The sequence below is a fragment of the Centropristis striata genome, chromosome 8 (assembly GCF_030273125.1).
Source record: "Centropristis striata isolate RG_2023a ecotype Rhode Island chromosome 8, C.striata_1.0, whole genome shotgun sequence".
Classification (NCBI taxonomy): Eukaryota; Metazoa; Chordata; class Actinopteri; order Perciformes; family Serranidae; genus Centropristis; species Centropristis striata.
In genome coordinates this window covers 29,762,256-29,780,390 of record NC_081524.1, presented here as the reverse complement: position 1 = coordinate 29,780,390, position 18,135 = coordinate 29,762,256, and the positions used below count along the sequence as shown (strand labels likewise).

The 18,135-nt window shown below is 39.7% G+C and overlaps 1 protein-coding gene across 1 annotated transcript in view; it reads left to right on the top strand.

Annotated features, from left to right (window-relative positions):
- The window catches only part of me1 (malic enzyme 1, NADP(+)-dependent, cytosolic), an 83,920-nt gene that overhangs the window by 50,608 nt on the left and 15,177 nt on the right, over nucleotides 1-18,135 (top strand). The window contains exons 4-5 of the mRNA XM_059338258.1: nucleotides 8,494-8,569; nucleotides 10,905-11,066. Coding sequence (XP_059194241.1) covers nucleotides 8,494-8,569; nucleotides 10,905-11,066 — 238 coding nt within the window. The remainder of the gene's footprint in view (nucleotides 1-8,493; nucleotides 8,570-10,904; nucleotides 11,067-18,135) is intronic.

Here is an 18,135-nt window from a genome sequence, read left to right as displayed (position 1 = left end):
ACTAAAGCAGATGCAAGGATGTGGAGTATAAAGGGCTAGGGTGCCTTTTTTTCCCTCTAACCTTAAACGAGTAATTGTGTTGTTGTTTAAAATGGCGACTTTTATGTGTAGGTATCAGGATGTTGCTCTTCAGCCATCAGTAGGGGAGCTTATGGATACTCTCTTATGGTCGTATTTGAGGATAGGAACAAATAACATATGTGGTTGGATAAGATATCTTCAATCTAGGTGTCTTATTTTCGCCTGGTCGTATTACTGCATAGGACACGATGGCCATGCAATCCCCTTGTGTCCAATATGTTCTTATATTCACTCCAGCAAAGGTTTGCAGTGTAGATTGCTTTGCTAGAAAGCTGAGTCATAAAATCAGGATAAGACATTTACTGACTCAAACTAAAGGACTGTTTGTCTCATCTGATGTGACCCAAAAGTTCCTCTTGGTCTGAGCACTGCAGCCTGTTCTATGTAATTTCTATTGCTAATTAACTACTTTGCTAGTAGGGGTTTCTTTAAGTTGAAAAGAAATACATAGCTCTAATATGCTAAAAGCACATGTAACACACAGCAGAATCTGTGGTTTATTACTGTGTTTTTCCCTCTTTGTCTTTGTGACCATTTCAACTCTGACTAAGTGACGAGTTGATTAATCTATTCTAATGAAATTCTAAATGTTAATCTCTTGTTATTGGCAGCTGCATGTTTTTGTTTCTGTAAAAGCCTGTTGAACTTCCCAGCCTTAATAAAATTATAACTCAAATATCCCAGCAGCTGGTCTGGCGGAAGGATCCAGTGTGTTAATTTTGGAGTGATGCTGCTGTTTGAACCTGTTTTGAAAAGCCATGGATCTCCACAAGGGAGTTTTTCCACTAAATAGATGTTTCTTTTCTTGCAGAATATATATTGGCTATCACTCTGCTTTTATATACCATAGGTTTAATGTTTATCAATTCATGATTGCAAAAACAAGCTTATTTTGTTCATGCATCAAGCTTTCTGTTGAGGACCTCAGTATACTACATGTCATTGCTGACTGAGTGTATGTGACAGTGACATGAGATTACATCACTCAGAGCTATATGTGTCTCACTATCTCTCCGTGTGAGAGACTGCTGGTGTACCGTTACAGTCATAACCCCAACTGAGGCACGCAGCTTCACATGGCCTGCATAACTTTTCTTGTTGCATAACCCTTAAGATACAGCGTGTTAACTGTGTCAAACAGCTCTGTAATGAGAAAGTAATTAGTCCAAAAGTAACCGTTTTCTGGGCTCAGTGGCAGCTCCAGCAGGCTGATGGCTGGAACAGGCACAGAGAGGGATGAACTATTTGTCTTAGTGCTGTTTTCTTCCAGTGCGAGAGGACAGTTAATTTGATGACAGATAATTCTTATCGAATTTAAGATTGACTATAATTCAAACATTTTCATTTGACTTATTAGATTATGTTCCCATTGGAGAGCGTTTACAATATGGACATAACCCATGTTGAAGATTCACAAGTGAGACTGGTCTCCCCTCAAAAACGTCAACATATGGTGTTTGTACGCATGCAGCAAAATACGACTCACATTTACATTTTAGACTGTACTCCACTGCCATCTTGCAGACGTTGTAGTAATGATCAACAGCGATGCAGAGTTTAAATGGCGGATGTCACACTTGCCTTTCACCCAGGAGGATGAAGTTCGTGTTCCATGAGAAGACAAAAGTAAATGACTTTTTACGTATCTTCCATTTTTTTACGTAACTAACATGGCTCACGTCACCCTCTTAACCACTTCACTTCCAGCATTTACATACATTTATTTACTGTTTAAATTGTCTTTTATAACTCCCTGCCAGAAAGTTTTTTTCCTAAACCTAGGTCAGTGGTTTTGTTTATATAATGACTTGAATGCTCATTAATGTTGTTAATGGTGGTACTGACAAACGGTCTATTCAGTCCTTTAGGTTGGAGATCTTGTTGCACAGATACATATTGCTTCATGCCAAAAAAAAAACCTGGTACAGCATATCTACTGAACCTGATAGATTATTTTGGAGCTCCTTTATGTATCGGGTTAGTCGTCAAATACTTGTAGGCCGAATGCTTTAAAATGTTTATATCTAGATGTACACTAGTATCATTTGAAGTGTTTTATTTTCTTGGCGAATTCCGGCATGGGAAGACATGAGGTGCATTTCCAACCATAAAGCCTTGAAATACCCCCGCCCCCCAAAAAATTGATGCTTGGCTGTGTAAATTGCAACAACAGATTTAGTGAATAAATGATCAAATACATAATGCAAGTGCAGTGTTTCCCACAGAATTGAGGGGACATGGACCTTAGCCACCATAACAACTGGAATTCAGCCAGCACAAACCTCAGCACCAGGGGTCGGATCCTGGACCGCCTTGTCACTGGCCTCCAGCCCACTGTAACCGCCAGCTTGGGGGTTTGTGCTGACTGAATTCAAGATTTCTACAGCAAGTAAATAAAGGTTTAGCAGTCCACTGTCCTCCCACCTAGTCTCCAAGTGTTGGGGAGCGAGGTGGAGGGGCTGTGGGTCCTGCTTTCCAGCCAATTCTTCTCTTATTTATGGTGTGATAAACAGAGCGAGACAGGGACTCATACAAACAGGAATGTCAGTGAGTTTTTCAACTTTGTTTTCCAACTGTTGCTCTTCTAATTGTGTCATCTTGTTGCACCCTCTTCTTTTGCAGTTGTATAAGGTTTTTCCAACTGGATAATTGTTACCACCTACTGCTTATCTTAATGACCCAACTCCTTATAATCACTTAATAGTAGTGGATGGAAACAAGCATTCATTTGCATTTTGTTTTTGCCAATTTTCTCAAAAATTGGTCAAAAAGTGCAATACATTGGGATGGAAACTTGGCTATACACCAGGTTTTATGTAACCTATTGTTTGGAACTTGGTTTCACCTCTCAACAATTACATTCGCTCTCTGTCAAAGTGACATTTCAGATGCTTTAATAAAATCTTAGACATTTGTTTGTTTTAAAGCAAAATGGCTGAAGTTGCACACAGAAACAAGACAGGAATCGATTTATTCACTTAGTTGACGTTAACCTCATCCCTCCAGACGGAGACCCTGTCATAATTTTTCTCACACCCACCACAAAAACTTGCCTGTCATGGCAGATTTGGAGCTTAATTACTTGGAGACATCTCATAGCGTGACTCTGACCTTTAACTCTAGTTCACACAATGATTTGTGTGCACTGTGTCAGTTGAACCTTATGTGGCTTGCTAACTGAGGTCGTCCAGCACAATGCAGATTAAGGTAGTCCGGTGGGGGTGAAGAATGGTGACTGGTGGTGTTTAGTGTGGACACGGGTCAACGATCGGAGGCCGGCTTCCTCATGGGGCTCAGAGTGTGTTTTGGGGTCATGGTGTGGAAAGCAGCTTTTCCTCCTGCCAGCCTTTCCACAGTCCCTGGGGTGTGTTTTGTGTTGGGCTGCAGGTCAGCGTTGGTGCTGTTTCAGGCCATCAGGTTGTTTTCTTTACCCTCTCTGTTCTCGCCACACTCTTACAGGAGGAGCCAGACATGGCAGCTCAAAGCTTTGTGGTCCTCCTCTCATCTAGAAAATACAGCGGCTGCTTCTCATTGTGGTTATTTCAGCAGCAGTAATCTCACACATTCACACAGGCAAATGTTAACACTATAAGCATCAATATCACGAGAAATATATTGTACATTCTTTGTATATAATACATCACCAAAGCAAACATTGTCATGCTTGTTTCATTACTGCTGTCCTGCGTTCTGTTGTTGTTGTTGTTGTTGTTTTGCCATCCAGAGTGTGTCTGCCTGCCATCTATGTGTGCAGCATTGTCATTATATTCTGAGTTTCTATAGGAAGGCAGTAGCTGCAGATGGTTTTTCTGATGCCAATAAACTGGCTCTTCATTGCATGGAGAGACGCTAGTGTGAGCTTGCTGCTCCCATCCTGCAATCAATAGCTAAGATTTGAGTTTGAAAGCTATTCTGACTATGTTCTCATTGTGTTGCACTTTTGGAGCCAGGCCAACATTATTGTAAGGTTAATGTAATCTTCCTTAGACAAGTAGCTGACTGAGGAAAGCAGGCAGGCTAAAAAAAAAACACACATAGTGCTCCCTGGGTAATGCAGTTTTTTTAGGGCCATTATGAATCACCCAGAAAGCTTGATATGGACAGGGCAGAAAAGGGTACAGACAGCTTGCGAGATGTGTTGGTGTGCCAAAAGTGATGGTCCACCAAAGGGTAAAATTTGAAAGTGCAGTTACTGTGTCCGGGTAAGTACCAGCACACTGCTTCTGACAAAACCACTGTTTTTTAAGCTGGAGCAATATCGATTTCTCCTTCTACAGCAGTGTTTGTAGACTGAAATTATGCAGGACATGTTCTGGTTTTGCTTTAATGTTAGCTTCACAATTGTACAAGTATTAAAGGGACTTTTCCTTTCAACCCAAGTCCAAACTCTGCACTAGCAGTAACCCCTTGATGAAATTTAAAAAGGCCAAAATGACTTCATTTCACAAAAATGTTCCCACACTAAATATGTAAAACACATCTCCATCTTTGTTTTCTCTTTTATTGCTTCACTCTTTCTCACACTCACACAGACACACACACACACACACACACAGCCTTGAGGATAAAAGCTTACAATCACACACATCCCCATGACAGCAGCTGTATACTTACAGTGATCCATTAAGTCATTTTCTCACAATTTCAAAATTCTTGCCCTGAAAAGATCATCATTATCGTAACAGTCAGTGATGATGGATTTAAAACAGCATGAGTCCTGAAATCATGAGATAGTGTAGATCACCTCCCTGCTGCTCTGGGTACTGTAGATGTGTGATGGAATGTCTTAGAGGAGTCGCTGTATGTGTGTGTGTGATTTTCTGACAGATGAAAGGCATAGCGTGCTCTCCCGCAGCTCTACTTTATTGTACTTGTCGGGGTCAAAGGTGATGAGGTCGACGGTTCCTCTGCAAACAGAATGGCAGAAAACAAGGATTGGAGGGGGAGAGGAATAATAGCAAGCTGAACCTGAAATGTTTTTCATAACCTTCATGTTGACAGAGATTAGGCATTACTGCCAGTCTGCCTGTCTGCTTTGATCCGTCTCATAAAGTTGTTTTCCAACAGTCATATTTTGGGGTCAACCTTTCAGCCCCAATGGCACTCTCTCTCCCAGAATGCCTCATATTCCTGTTTCTGGCAGTGGCTCATGTCGTCTTGGCTTCAGGTACACACACAGCAGGCTGCACTTTCTGCCCTCTGTCTCCTCTCTCACACACGTCCAGTGTATTCAGACAAAACTTGTCCAGCTCCCCACAGTCCATTCCAGCTGTACACACCTTTTCTAGACTCTTTAAATCATCTACCCATGGTGCATTTCAAGCATCACTTGTACATTTCCATGCGCAGTTAGCTGTATGCAGATGTGTGTCATTGTATTGCCAAAAACGTTGAAAGCTGTTTAAAATGCCAGATGTCTGTGGCCGAGTGACCTTTATATGACCTGCAGAGCTCTTTGCATAGAGAGGACCACACTGCTGTTAATGTCCTCTTCTTGGTCTTGTTTTTTTTTTTTCCTCTTCCACACCTTCTTCTCCTCTCTTTTCTCCTCTTTTTTGTCAAGTGTAAGGCTGCAACAATTGATTATTTTTATTGTCTATGGCTTTAATCATTTTTTTCCATTATTCGATTAACCATTTAGTGAAGTAAATATAAAAAAGTGGAAAAAGTCCAAGGTAATGTTTTTTTGTACCAGCTGTACAAAAATGGAAAGTTAATATACAGTATAACCAGGAAAACAAAACAGAAAATCCTGACTCTGGAGAAGCTGAAATCCGGCTGCAAGTTTTCATTTAAATATATAAAATGATCATACTACTATTAAGAAAAATATACCTTTTCAAGTTAGAAAGCATTTAACACAACAGATTTATATAAGCAATAGAACCAGAAAGAATCAAACAACATCCAAAGATTTTAGAGTTTATAAAAGTAAATATCAATATTTATCATTTTCAGATGATTGATGTACTTCATTTACTTTAAATCCGTATCACCCTTAAACATTTTTTTCAGATTTTTTAGTGGTTTAAGGTTATAAAATTAACATACAAAATCAACTAATTACTAAGAAAAAATAGTGGAAGTAGGATATATAAAAACAACACATCAATTATAACAAACAATAATAGTAACAATTTTATACTATAACAAAAAAGAAGAAAAACTAATAATTAATTGATCCTCATGTCAATTAATCAACAAAGTGATTTATATGTTATTTATTATTTGTTATGATTTGTTTTGGCTCAAGTTGAACATTGAATGTTGATGTTCATTTCTATTCATAAAGATTTCAAAAGACTTAATAATATCTTTTGTCCAAGAGCTAATAAAGCCTGTTTCATTTGTAGTTTCACTGACATATAAATGGTGAAGCCAAAGTTAAGAGTTGTTCAAACTCAAGCTCTCAGCATACTGTAGTGCCTCAAAATGCCAAGAAAAGCTGAAAAGCCACAGTCAAGTTCAAATAAGATGGTGTGAGCTCAGCCTCATTGAGTAGAGATCAGAGAGGACACAGTGTTTACATTTGGAAAGCAAACATGCCGTTCCCTGGAGCTGCTGATGTTGGTTAGCTCCTCTACTGGGGTCATGTGACCAGCGCACTGACCAACTACCCATCAGCCACACACAAACACCTCAACCCACAAAGAGAAGATTTCTTGGGGCAAAAGGAACGATTGTAGTGATCTTAAGTTATTTAAAGCAGCATAGTGTCGGATCTGTTGAACAGATATTCTAAACGTGTATTTTGAGACATTGCATGATGCATATGCAGGATTTCCACTTGTGAAGTGCTGGCTCCAGGGATGACAATGTCGGTCAGTCGGTCAACCACATTAGTCCAGGCTGAAATATCTCAAAAACTATTCTTTGGATTGCCTTTAAATGCTGTACAGACATTGATTGAAACCAGATGATCCCATGACTTTTCCTCTGGCATCACCATGAGTGTTGAAATTTGTGATTTGAGTGAAATATCTCAGCAACTATTGCATGGATTGACATGAAATTTGATACATTGATGTTAGGATTGTGCCATATTGTGTCGTTCATGATTATACCGGTATAATTTTTTATGGGTAAAAAAAATGCATATCATGATATTGGAAACCTTCCTACTTCTTGACGTAGTGGCGTAAGGATTTCCTATTAATTACCTAGACCTTTTAGTTTTATTTATTTATACAGACTAAAAATATATATGTATTTTCTATACATTTTTCAGTATTTTGTAATATAGTCAAAAATATTGTTATCATAAAAATACCCTGAAATATCGTGATAATCTTTTAGGGCCATATCGCCCACCCCTAATTGATGTCCCTTTCAAGACCACTTTGGTAGTCACTCCACTCTACCTCTGTAGTTCAGCCCACAGGTCGTTCATGACCAAATACCTGGGAAACTAATGACATTCTGATCAGCTGTACTTTGTTTTTAGTGCTAGCTACTGACCAAAATAGCATGCTAATAAGCTAAACTTCAGCATGTTAGCTTTGTCAATGTTAGCATGATAGCATGCTGATGTTATATGAAGCCCACAGCACCACTGTGAGTAAGTGTAGCCTCACAGAGATGCTAGCATGGCTGAGGACTTGTGTTAAGTGCAAACCCGTGCTGACAGAGTACCTCATCCCTGACTATTCAAACCATTTTTATGTGACACTTTTATCTCTTTCTCTTCATCTCACAATATTCTGACTTTCACAATGTGTCATACTGTTTGCGTTTGACATCTCCCCACTGTTCTGACCTGGTATGGCTTTTTACTTTATGAGCAGATTCTTACAAATAGTGATGTTTTTACTGTCACTGGCTCATGGAGGAGGTGTTGCCCCCCATACTATAACCAGATGGGTGTGCTGGATAGGAAAGACGCTACAGCTGGACCCCACGCATAGAGAGGATCTCTTTATCCCAGGATTGTCCCGGAGGGAAAGTAGTTGATGCCAGGGAGCAAGGAAAGGAAAGAGGGAGGGTTGGTGGTAGGGGGTGATACTAAGATGAATGAATATTTGGGGAGCCTCAAGGGTCCAATGTAAACTCCCTGCAGAGGCCCCAGGATCTGGGCTCAGCATTAAAGTCCCAGGTGCCATCAGTATTCAATAAAGTCTTGGTCAGAAGAAAGAAAAGCAGAAAAGAAAAAGCAGCTTAACTTCAAACAGTCTCTAAGGTACTGCTTGAAGCTGTTTTTCTCTCAAATGTTAGATCAGAACTTTTTTTATGTAAAAAGTGCTCAGGAATTTTTTCGAGTTCCTGGGTTGCCAGAATTTTAGTAACTTTTTGCTTTATTACTCGAGCATTACACAACATTCTGTTCTGCCTTCTGAATATGCATAAAGTGTAGTCTCATTCTCCTTTCTCTTGCTTCTGCTAACTTCCATTTCTATTTGTTTTCCTATGTTCCAGGGGGCTGTTCATCACTATTCATGACCGGGGCCACATTTCTACGCTGCTCCAGAACTGGCCAGAAAAGGATGTCAGGGTAAATGATATCATTCAAAGTGACATGAAGTTTTACAGTAGTATTTAATATTCATGTTGCATTAGCACTCCCACATTACAAAACCTGTGGAAACTAAGTCTTGTTCTGTATGACTGCAACAATAAAGCAGAACATAATTATGTATGTTGGAAAACCTGCAAGTTTTCTACGACCGGCTCAGCCGCCAACACAGAAAGAGTGACGAGGACACAGATTTGAAAAAGAATCAATTTGTGCTTTTTTCTTTGGTCTTTTAATAGCATTTGCATATTTTTCAAACATATATAATATGAACTGCCTTGTCCTTTAAATGTATATAAATTTAGCATACACAACTGTTTTATCTGAAGGAGCACACAAATAGAGATTGCTTGCTGTAGGGGAAAGCAAAGCTAGGAAGCAGTATTGCACAACATGTCCAGCACCAAGACATGTTGCTATGATGTGGAAACTCATAGATAATCTCTATGGAGTTACACTCCCAGAAGAGATTATCCTAACTGCTTTCACAACAGGATAAACTGTTGACTGAAGGTGCCCACAATAACTATGATAAGAGCAAGAAAATGAGAATTTATAATCTTTAATGACATACAGACACAATAATAGCTTTGTATTGTTGTTTTGCTTTTTTATTCAAAATATGATTAAAATACTGATGTGCTGTTTAAAAGTTATGAATTTTAACCTTGAGGTTCATCTGTTCGGGCACAAAACTATGTAAACACAGAAGTGATTTGGGAAAAGATGCAAGCCCACACACTAAGCAAAAGATCTTTCCTCCAAAAATAGATGTTTGCATGAAGCTAGTGATCCAAGTTATTGGTGCATTGATTTGCAGTGAGAAACCAGAGAAGGGAAAGAAAATAAACATTAAAGAGAGAATGTTTGGGAAGGACAGCAAGGATTGTCTGCTGTACTTGGGTGCTAGGCCTCCTTCCCCTGATATTTCCCACACCACGTATCACCACGCACACATAATGGCTTTAGGTTGTTGCTGCTGTCTTTGCCAGTCAAAACTGATTTCACAATGCAAAATTTGGATTTGCAAACAGGTCCAGATATTTATACTTTATACAACCCCGATTCCAAAAAAGTGTATGTGTACAAATCCAAAAAAAATATTAATTTGAACATTAAAAATATCCAATTGAATATATGTCACAAAGAATAGAGAATGATTATATTATATTTCCTTTATATTTTAGAAAAAGTCCCAACTTTTTTGGGAATTACATTCCTGTTATCTTACATCACAATGTCCCCTGTATTAACCATGTGTTTTCTATCTGTTTAACTGCATATAGAGAATGAAAGTGAGATCGAATAACTGAGACTGTTCTAGTTCCAGGTCTGAACAGGGCCATAGTCGTTGGTTTTGGTATTGGTTCTCTTGACCTGCTATATTGGCCAATTTCCCAAAACCCTGAAAAATCCCTTTTATCTTCTGTATAGAGCAAATATGTGCAAGTCATAATCTAGTCATATTTAGAATGACGAAACCAGTAGGCATTCCTGGCACGTCAAATATACCTGCAGCCTCAGCCACCTGTTCACAGCTGTCAACAGCAGAGCATTTACCTCAGCGCTGACATGCCGCCTCTCATTGTCAGGGTGGTCTTATCGTAAACTCAGCTAATATGGCCTACTTTTAACATTTCCACAGAAATAGGGCAAACAGGAGCCAGGTAGTCATCCTGTTGATAAGCACTTTCTGTCACATATTAACAAGTAATAGTTGAGGTTAAGTTAGCTGTTAATAGTGTTAAGTATAGTCATTATGGATTTTAAACATTCAAATGGGAGAACTAATGACACCCTTTAAACCTGTCAGATTGGGGGAAGAACCAGCCTGTTAAAATGCTGTGCCAGCGTTATCTGCGTCACACAGATGGTGGAAAAAGAAAACACTGAGAATTAGGAACATTTCAAATTACACACTTCTGCTGGTGATATTAAGTGTTACACAATTGATTTGTTTCATGCTGTGGAATAAACCCAGGGGAACTTATTTATTGCTTAATGAGTTGAAGTGACGAGTGAGTGGAAAGCCAGGAGGGTGTAGGAGGGCCTGGCTTACACTGAGGAAAAAAACTTTCTGGGTAGCAGGGTGGACTTGTTTTGGTTAAAATGAATAAAGTTCATGAGCTACAGAGGCAGAACTGCTGCTTCATTTATTTTCTCATTAAATGGTGTATAAATGTGATGTAAAATCTAATTTAAGAATGCCCTATATGTAGCAGCGTTAAACACAGATTTAAATTGATGAGATGGTTGGTGGGGTGGTTACTGTAGTAGTGTACTGTTTATGGCTGACAGTTATGTTGTTTGACAGGCGGTGTGTGTGACGGATGGAGAGAGGATCCTGGGGCTGGGAGACCTGGGCTGCTGTGGCATGGGCATCCCAGTTGGCAAGCTGGCCCTTTATACAGCCTGTGGAGGTGTGCCACCACAGCAGTGCCTGCCTATCATGCTGGACGTGGGCACTGACAATGAGGTAAGAGATGCTGGATATACTGGATATATACATATATATATATATATATATATATATATATATATATAATTTTGAAATTGCTCCCATAGGAAAGAAACTTGAGTATAATTCAAATGAAGTTATCTTTACTTTACTGCTTTTCAGTACACATGTGTAAAGTTGCATTAGCATCAATACTGTGTGTGTGTGTGTGTGTGTGTGTGTGTGTGTGTGTGTGTGTGTGTGTGTGTGTGTGTGTGTTGAATAGGGATTTGGAAAATTGTGAAACCCATAATAATTATAATATTATATATTCAATGCTGGCATCGACTTGTATTTTGTTACTACTGGGCAGAGACAGGCCCAGATTTCTCAGATAGAAAAGTGAACAAGCGTTATTTGTCCAAATGTCAAACTATTTCTTTGAGCAGAATGTTTACTATCACTTGTACAGTACGGCATTCAGACATGTACAGAATAGCAAATCAGTTCTTATCTCTGGTCATTTAGGTATGGTGAAACTAAGATGGTGAAGCAGAAATCTGTTTTCTTTCTCACCTGTCACACAGGGGCCAGAGATAAAAGTTAGCTCAGAGCAGCAAGGGCTTGTAGAGTGTCTCACTCAACTCAAGGTGGATACCATGAAACTCTAATCATCCCTATGGAGACGTTAGGTCATTACAGCCCCAAGGAGCAATGATGAAGTGTGCCTGGTCTTCCTGCTCACCTCTCAACTCTACTGCCCCAGACCCTTAAACTCCATCGCTCCAACACATTAACCCGCCAAGAGTACATGATGGCGTACGCCAACATGGAAATGCTCCTCATCCACCGTAGCCAGGTTGGCCTTGCCTCAGAAATCAGCCAAGAAAGGAAAACAAATCTCACACTTTACAACCAGGAAACACCCTTTACAAGTGAGGTAAGCGGCTCCATTGATGGATGCCAGCTGGGAAAACACCCCTCCCCTCTGCCAGTCTGTGCATGTAGCAGCCAACAGAGCTACCCACCTATGGTCCCTCTTCTCTATGGCAGCACCTCTAAAAGATGACTCAAACTGTGGGCAGGGCAGCACGTGTGTCTGTAGCCCTAAACAGACTAAGAATAGTCTGTGTGCACGTCTATATATACACAACTCTCAGCCTCGGCCAAGGGCGTGGCAGCCTCAGATGCCTGTGTGCCCAACACAACTGAACTCAGCCTGTCAGGAGCTGTCCTTCATCATCAGAGACAGTCTTCCCATGACTCAGCCCCTGGAGTTCGGTTTCAGTCCAAACAAATGTCCTAAGTGGATTAAGGATGAGAGATGGTGCTGAGGACATATGAGTTTACAGATAAAATTAAATAATAAATGTTCGACTGGACAGAGAGCAATAGAAGAAACCCACATGCAGGCGATAGCTTGCTTGATGGCAATGAGGTCCCTCTGTGGCAGCACTTACCCAAAACTCACTTCATCAAGGCTCTCCAGGTCTCCAGGAAAGCCTTTAAAATATATTACATTGCTACATAAGTCCTCTTTGTCTCATTGGAACTGGATTAAGAGAACAAAACCCTCTCTCATTCTGCCAAGTCCTCCACCTCAGCTCTTTATCTTTATAGACCATTAAGCTCTACATTTTGACCTATTTCCTGACTGGCATCTCTATGTATTTTAAGTTTCCACATTGAGTTAACTACTTTACTGCTTTTATGATCCAGGTGATAATACCGTCTGCAGATTAGATTCCTGGGTGCATGGCAGCAGTTTTTGACTTTTATGGACATCACATCACAACTTCAACAAGCTGTCTTTTAGTTCATTGTTTCAATTGTCTCAATCAGCCTTTTGTCTGCTGCTGCCTAAACAGAAAGAAGAGAAACACTTTTCAGTGTGTATATTGTAGGTTCTGTGCCTGTTGCAGTTGAGGCAGCACTGTTGAACTCCAACATAGAATTCTGTTTGTGGAGGTGATATATCGGAATAGTTCAGAAAACACTGACTGATTTGTTGATACCACTCTCATGTTGGTGTCTTAAATATGTAGTATGAGTCAGGCAGCTATTAGCCTAGCATAGACAGACCGCCAAAACTGAAAATGACTAATCTTAATACCATTAAAGCTCATTGTTGAATCTTGCAACTCAAAAACTAGCCAGAGATGCTGTACTAGGAGTACCATCCACCTACCACTAGAAGTGCTAGGTGGATGGATAATCTGTGTTTCTTATGCATAACATGTAGTTTGAGGCAGCAGGCTAAAAGGTAAAATCACTTTTTTCAGTGAGAAGTATCTAGGTGTAAGCTTGATGGACTGAAGGTGTGGATGAGGCAGTTAGCTCATAATGAAGAAACTCCTGGAAACTCTAAATTGCTGGTTTGCTAATGTTAGCCATTCAGAATCAACCTGTTTGTGTGAAACTAGGCTAGGACTTCACTGTGGGCTGGATTATTAAAGTGCTGCTAATCATTTTTGATGTTTTACTTTCTACATTTAAATGCTGTAAATCCAGAAGCTTTGATGTGTGGGTTCGGGGTCTTTGAAGTCTTTTAAAGGCCTCTTTGGTAACGAATCTAACGAGTAATGTAGCTAATTAATTTAGCTGTATTTTTTGAGTAACGTGTGAAGTGTAAATTGTTAAATTGTTTAAATTTTGATACATAACACTGAAAATGAGAATTACTGTATATTGATCCTCTCAACTCTTGGAAAGAAAGACATTGTTTCCCAACAAGTATAGTGGTCCATCAGCATGTAACAGGAAACGATATACAATATAGTACATGTACTGTATTGATAGGGACAAACTTGCCTGCAATTACACACACACACACACACACACAAAGACACATAGTATTGCTGCTAATGCAACTTTAAAAGCTATAAAGGAGATTTTGCTGTACTCTGCCTGGCCTTGGCCGATTTTTCCATTTTTCTATTATTCTAAAGAGATGACAGGCTAAATGAGTTGTAATGGGATAAATAGGCATGCTGTGTGTGTATGTGTGTGTCCCCTATGTGTAACTTACTGTGGACTGGCTTTATATGGGAGACAGGCTAGCCTTCTGCCCCTCAGTGCCCCGCCTCACTCTGCAGTCCCAACTGTGAAGGCATGATGGGAGCAGATGGAGGTGGGAGGCTATGAGGTAGTGGTAGCTCTAGCTAATTATTAAAATGACTGTCATTATGGGATTATATTTGTCCTTGAGTGGGTATGAGGGGCGAGAGATGGAGGCCAGCAGGCAGATATCCAAACAGTGGAGCAGGCAGACCCCCCTGACCGAGACATACTTTGTTTTGTTTTTTGCTTGAAACAAATAGCTTGACATTTGGGAAATACACTTACTTGCTTTCTTGGCAAGACTTAGATGAGAAGACTAATGCTACCCTTAAGTTTGTACGGTTAAAATGTCTTTAGTAAAGTCTGTAGTAATACCTCTAGAGCTCATTTTGTGGAAATATCTCAGTGTAAAAGTTGTGTGTCTTACTCTCTGATCCAGTCAGTCTGCAAGGTAAGCTAACAGGCCAATGGCTTCACTGTAGCTCCATTTTTAGCCAAGTGGTAACTCTTCTCTTCTACCTCTTGGCAACAAAATGAATTTGTATATTTCCCAAAATGCAGAAACACTCCTTTAATCTTTTATCAGATCAAGTGGAGGCTCAATGCCTGCAAAATGTCTGTTTTAGATATTTAGAAATTGAGCCACTGCATGGTTGTTATTTTTTCTCCAGAGGAATGTGGTAGCTGTGTAATCTTGTGTGAGAACCAGTAATAAACTCTCACTACCTGGACAGCTCTTATCTCTGTCTTACATGAAGCACACAGAAGAAAAACAGAAATATCTACAGGGAAAGAGGCACAGAAGCACACACAGCATGAAGAAAAACACACACAGTTTTAACTGCATCATCTTGTTATGTCCCTGGACTGTATCTGTCAGTGCATCCCTGGGCCTGATGTCACCTGGAATAACCTCAACACACACACATGCTGAAAGGAGAGTCAGTGATGTCATCCAGGACAATATGCTGTTTGTGCATCCGAACTGGGTGGGCTTTCACGTGTTGGGTGTCGTTTACCTCATACAGGTCCAGACTATTCTTGATCTCTTGTGTCATTCCACTGCTTCTTTAAAACCAACTTTTCATAAAATCTTCATCACATCTTTTAATGCTGAAAGTGTCATGTTAAACTACTTAAACTCCCTCATTAAAAGTCCAGCAAAACAAAGCAGTCAAATATAATTTTATATTATTTTTCTGAAGTCCAGCAGTCATCAGTTTGGAAACAGTTGCAACAGTGAAAATGGAGCTTCTGTGTCTCTAGCAAGCATGAATTGTAAAGCCATACACGAGGACTAATCCCTTCAGAGAGAAAAGGGGCTGTACAACACAAAGGACAGCTTAGCCAATCAACAGTAGATAATCTGGGACAGAAAGACAACGCATGTCAACAGTTCAGCACAGTGTCAGCGAGGTCAGCCCACTTGAAACTCACTCAGGTCTATCGGAGTCACTTACAATACAGCTCTTTAAATGCACAGTGTATCATTTTCTAATTTATTCTCTCATTTAGAACAATAACAAGAAGTTGAAGTATTGTGGTATCATGAGAGTTGTCTTTGTATTTAAACAACCACCAATGTCTAATGTGACTCATGTCCATGCACAAGTGAATCAATTAAAGCCTGAATTACATTACATTAAGTTACATTTAGTTTAGTTTAGTTATGACATTTCATTCTCTTGAAATCGTCACAGTTTTCCCTACAGAATGATATTCTATTTGCAGTGTTAGTTGACCAGGACACGGACCTTCATTCAGCAGCGGTAGCAACTCAAGCATGAACACCAGTGCTGAGGGTCTGATCCAAGACAGACCTGGCTCACCGCCTGATCAGCAAACTTTCTGTTTCTCGCAAACTTAAAAGTAGATGAGTCATCTACCCTTATTCTCTGTAGCTGACAGTACATATTGAATTTTATAATGGGCTAGCCCTGCACTGTTATCTGTGGTCAAAACGATCATAGTGGAAATACTTTAAGCGTATTGAACCTTGTCGTAACGTTAAAACAAATACTGTATGCATTAACTTGATGAATGGCATGAGCCACACAATCATGAGAGCATGTCACAGTGAGCTGAATCAGTAACCAAATGTCATATCAATAATTTGGGTCTCTACAGGATTACTGTTTGCAAAATGGCAGCAGTTAAACAAAAATGATGCTCACTGTTGTTGAGTATAACTATGTGACATTGTGTGATTTATAATTACTCTAACTTGACACATAGTGTGGTGCTTCCTGTGTTTCCTTGGAAGCATAGAGGAAGTTAAGGGGACATGAGGCCATTAACAGGCAAAATACAAATTCTGGGTTTGAAAGTTGTTGAAAACATTTGTGATAATACAAGTACACAACACAGAAATATATAACATATATGGCTGTTTTTAGACATTTCAATGCAGGGATGTTACATATTACCATGTTAAAGGCAGGGCTGAAAAATGAAACAAAAACTCACCATCATAAACTCTATAAATGGCACATTAGTTGCAAGTGAAACTCCACTCCAGAGGTGAACTCTTCATTATTCTATAGCATTTTTTTAATCTCTCCTTGCATGCTCTTGCATCATCTGGTCAAATTACTACCTAAAGCTCTCTGATATCAATCAACCTCTCAGAGGGTTCACATGAAAATGTTTGGCTTGTTTTGGTTACAGTTGAACTTGGCCACCTCGAGCCTCTCACTGTTTCTGCTTGTCAGGAAATGAGTTGTCAACTTCAAATAAATATTGCCTTTTTTAAACTTTTTCAGCTGTTCTTGGCTATTGCATCTACTGACCCAACCATGGAAAGGCGGTTGCTGCCGCGCTCATCTTAGTAGCACACTCTAATTATCCATCTCCACAAGTAAAGGTCGCCTGTCCCAATGAGGCATGCCAACACTCTGGATCAGTTCTCCACCTCTACTCTTGGGATCCAAATTCCCTTGAAGTCAAAGCTTACAGTGTATCACATTTAGGTTATGAGTAATCTGTGTAGGGAGGAATCCAGAGCTTATTGTATGTTGAAACACATGTCATGTTTATCTGGCAGGTGCAGCATGTCAAAGATCTGATTAAATACCCCAAAGCAAAGTCTGTTAGACATTTATCACTGCTTGGTGGCATTTCCTTCCATCTAATTCATCACAGTCTGTCTCTCTCTCTCATTCTGTCTCTCTGTCAACACACAGCTTCTCATCAAACTCTGCTCTTCATTTTCTCCTGCTGTATCCCTCTCATTCTTCATCATACTAAGGTGCAGAGGTCAAAGTTCGCCAGTGCTGCTCTTTCATCTCCTTCACACTTGTCGTTTTGCTCTTGTTTCCTATGGCTCCTATACACACACGTCACACATTTACATTCTTCACTCTAATTCATCCAGGGACCCATTGAACTTCTGTTATTTCTTCCTTCTGTTCTCACTTGCCAGTTCAGTTACCAGGCCATAATATATGATATATTATGCATAATACATCGTTTCTACATAATCCAACATCTGCATGGCTGGAGTGTTAGATTTTGCTGCACTTTCTCACCAAAATAAGTGTTCAATGGGGCTATGCTTTTAAAAGAGACCAACATTTACAAAATTAACTTCATGCTGTATTGAGACTTATATAAGCTAGCATAACTTGAAACTAGCAATTGAAACCAAAAACTTGTCAAAAAAAGGTTTGCTGAGGTAATGAAGTGAGTATAGAAGGATCCCTTTCCAATTGATTTACATACAATTGTACATCTTTTTGCAGCCAGCGGCGTCACCCCCTGCTCATTAGAAATTCTGAAGGTTTATGGCACTTTTGCAACTATTGCATGAATTGCAATGAAGTTGTGTACAGACAATCATTGTCCCAAGAGGATGAAGCCTACTTACTTTATTATTTATCCAGTAAAATATCTCAGCATTTACGGGAAAGACACACAATTATCCCAGAACGAAAGCCAGTTGGCATCCAAGCATTCTGCCTAATAAAATGCTATATTTGCAATGTTGTTTATTTGGTTTTCATGACTTTGCGACATATATCATGACATTATGAAGTAGTGGTGGCACACC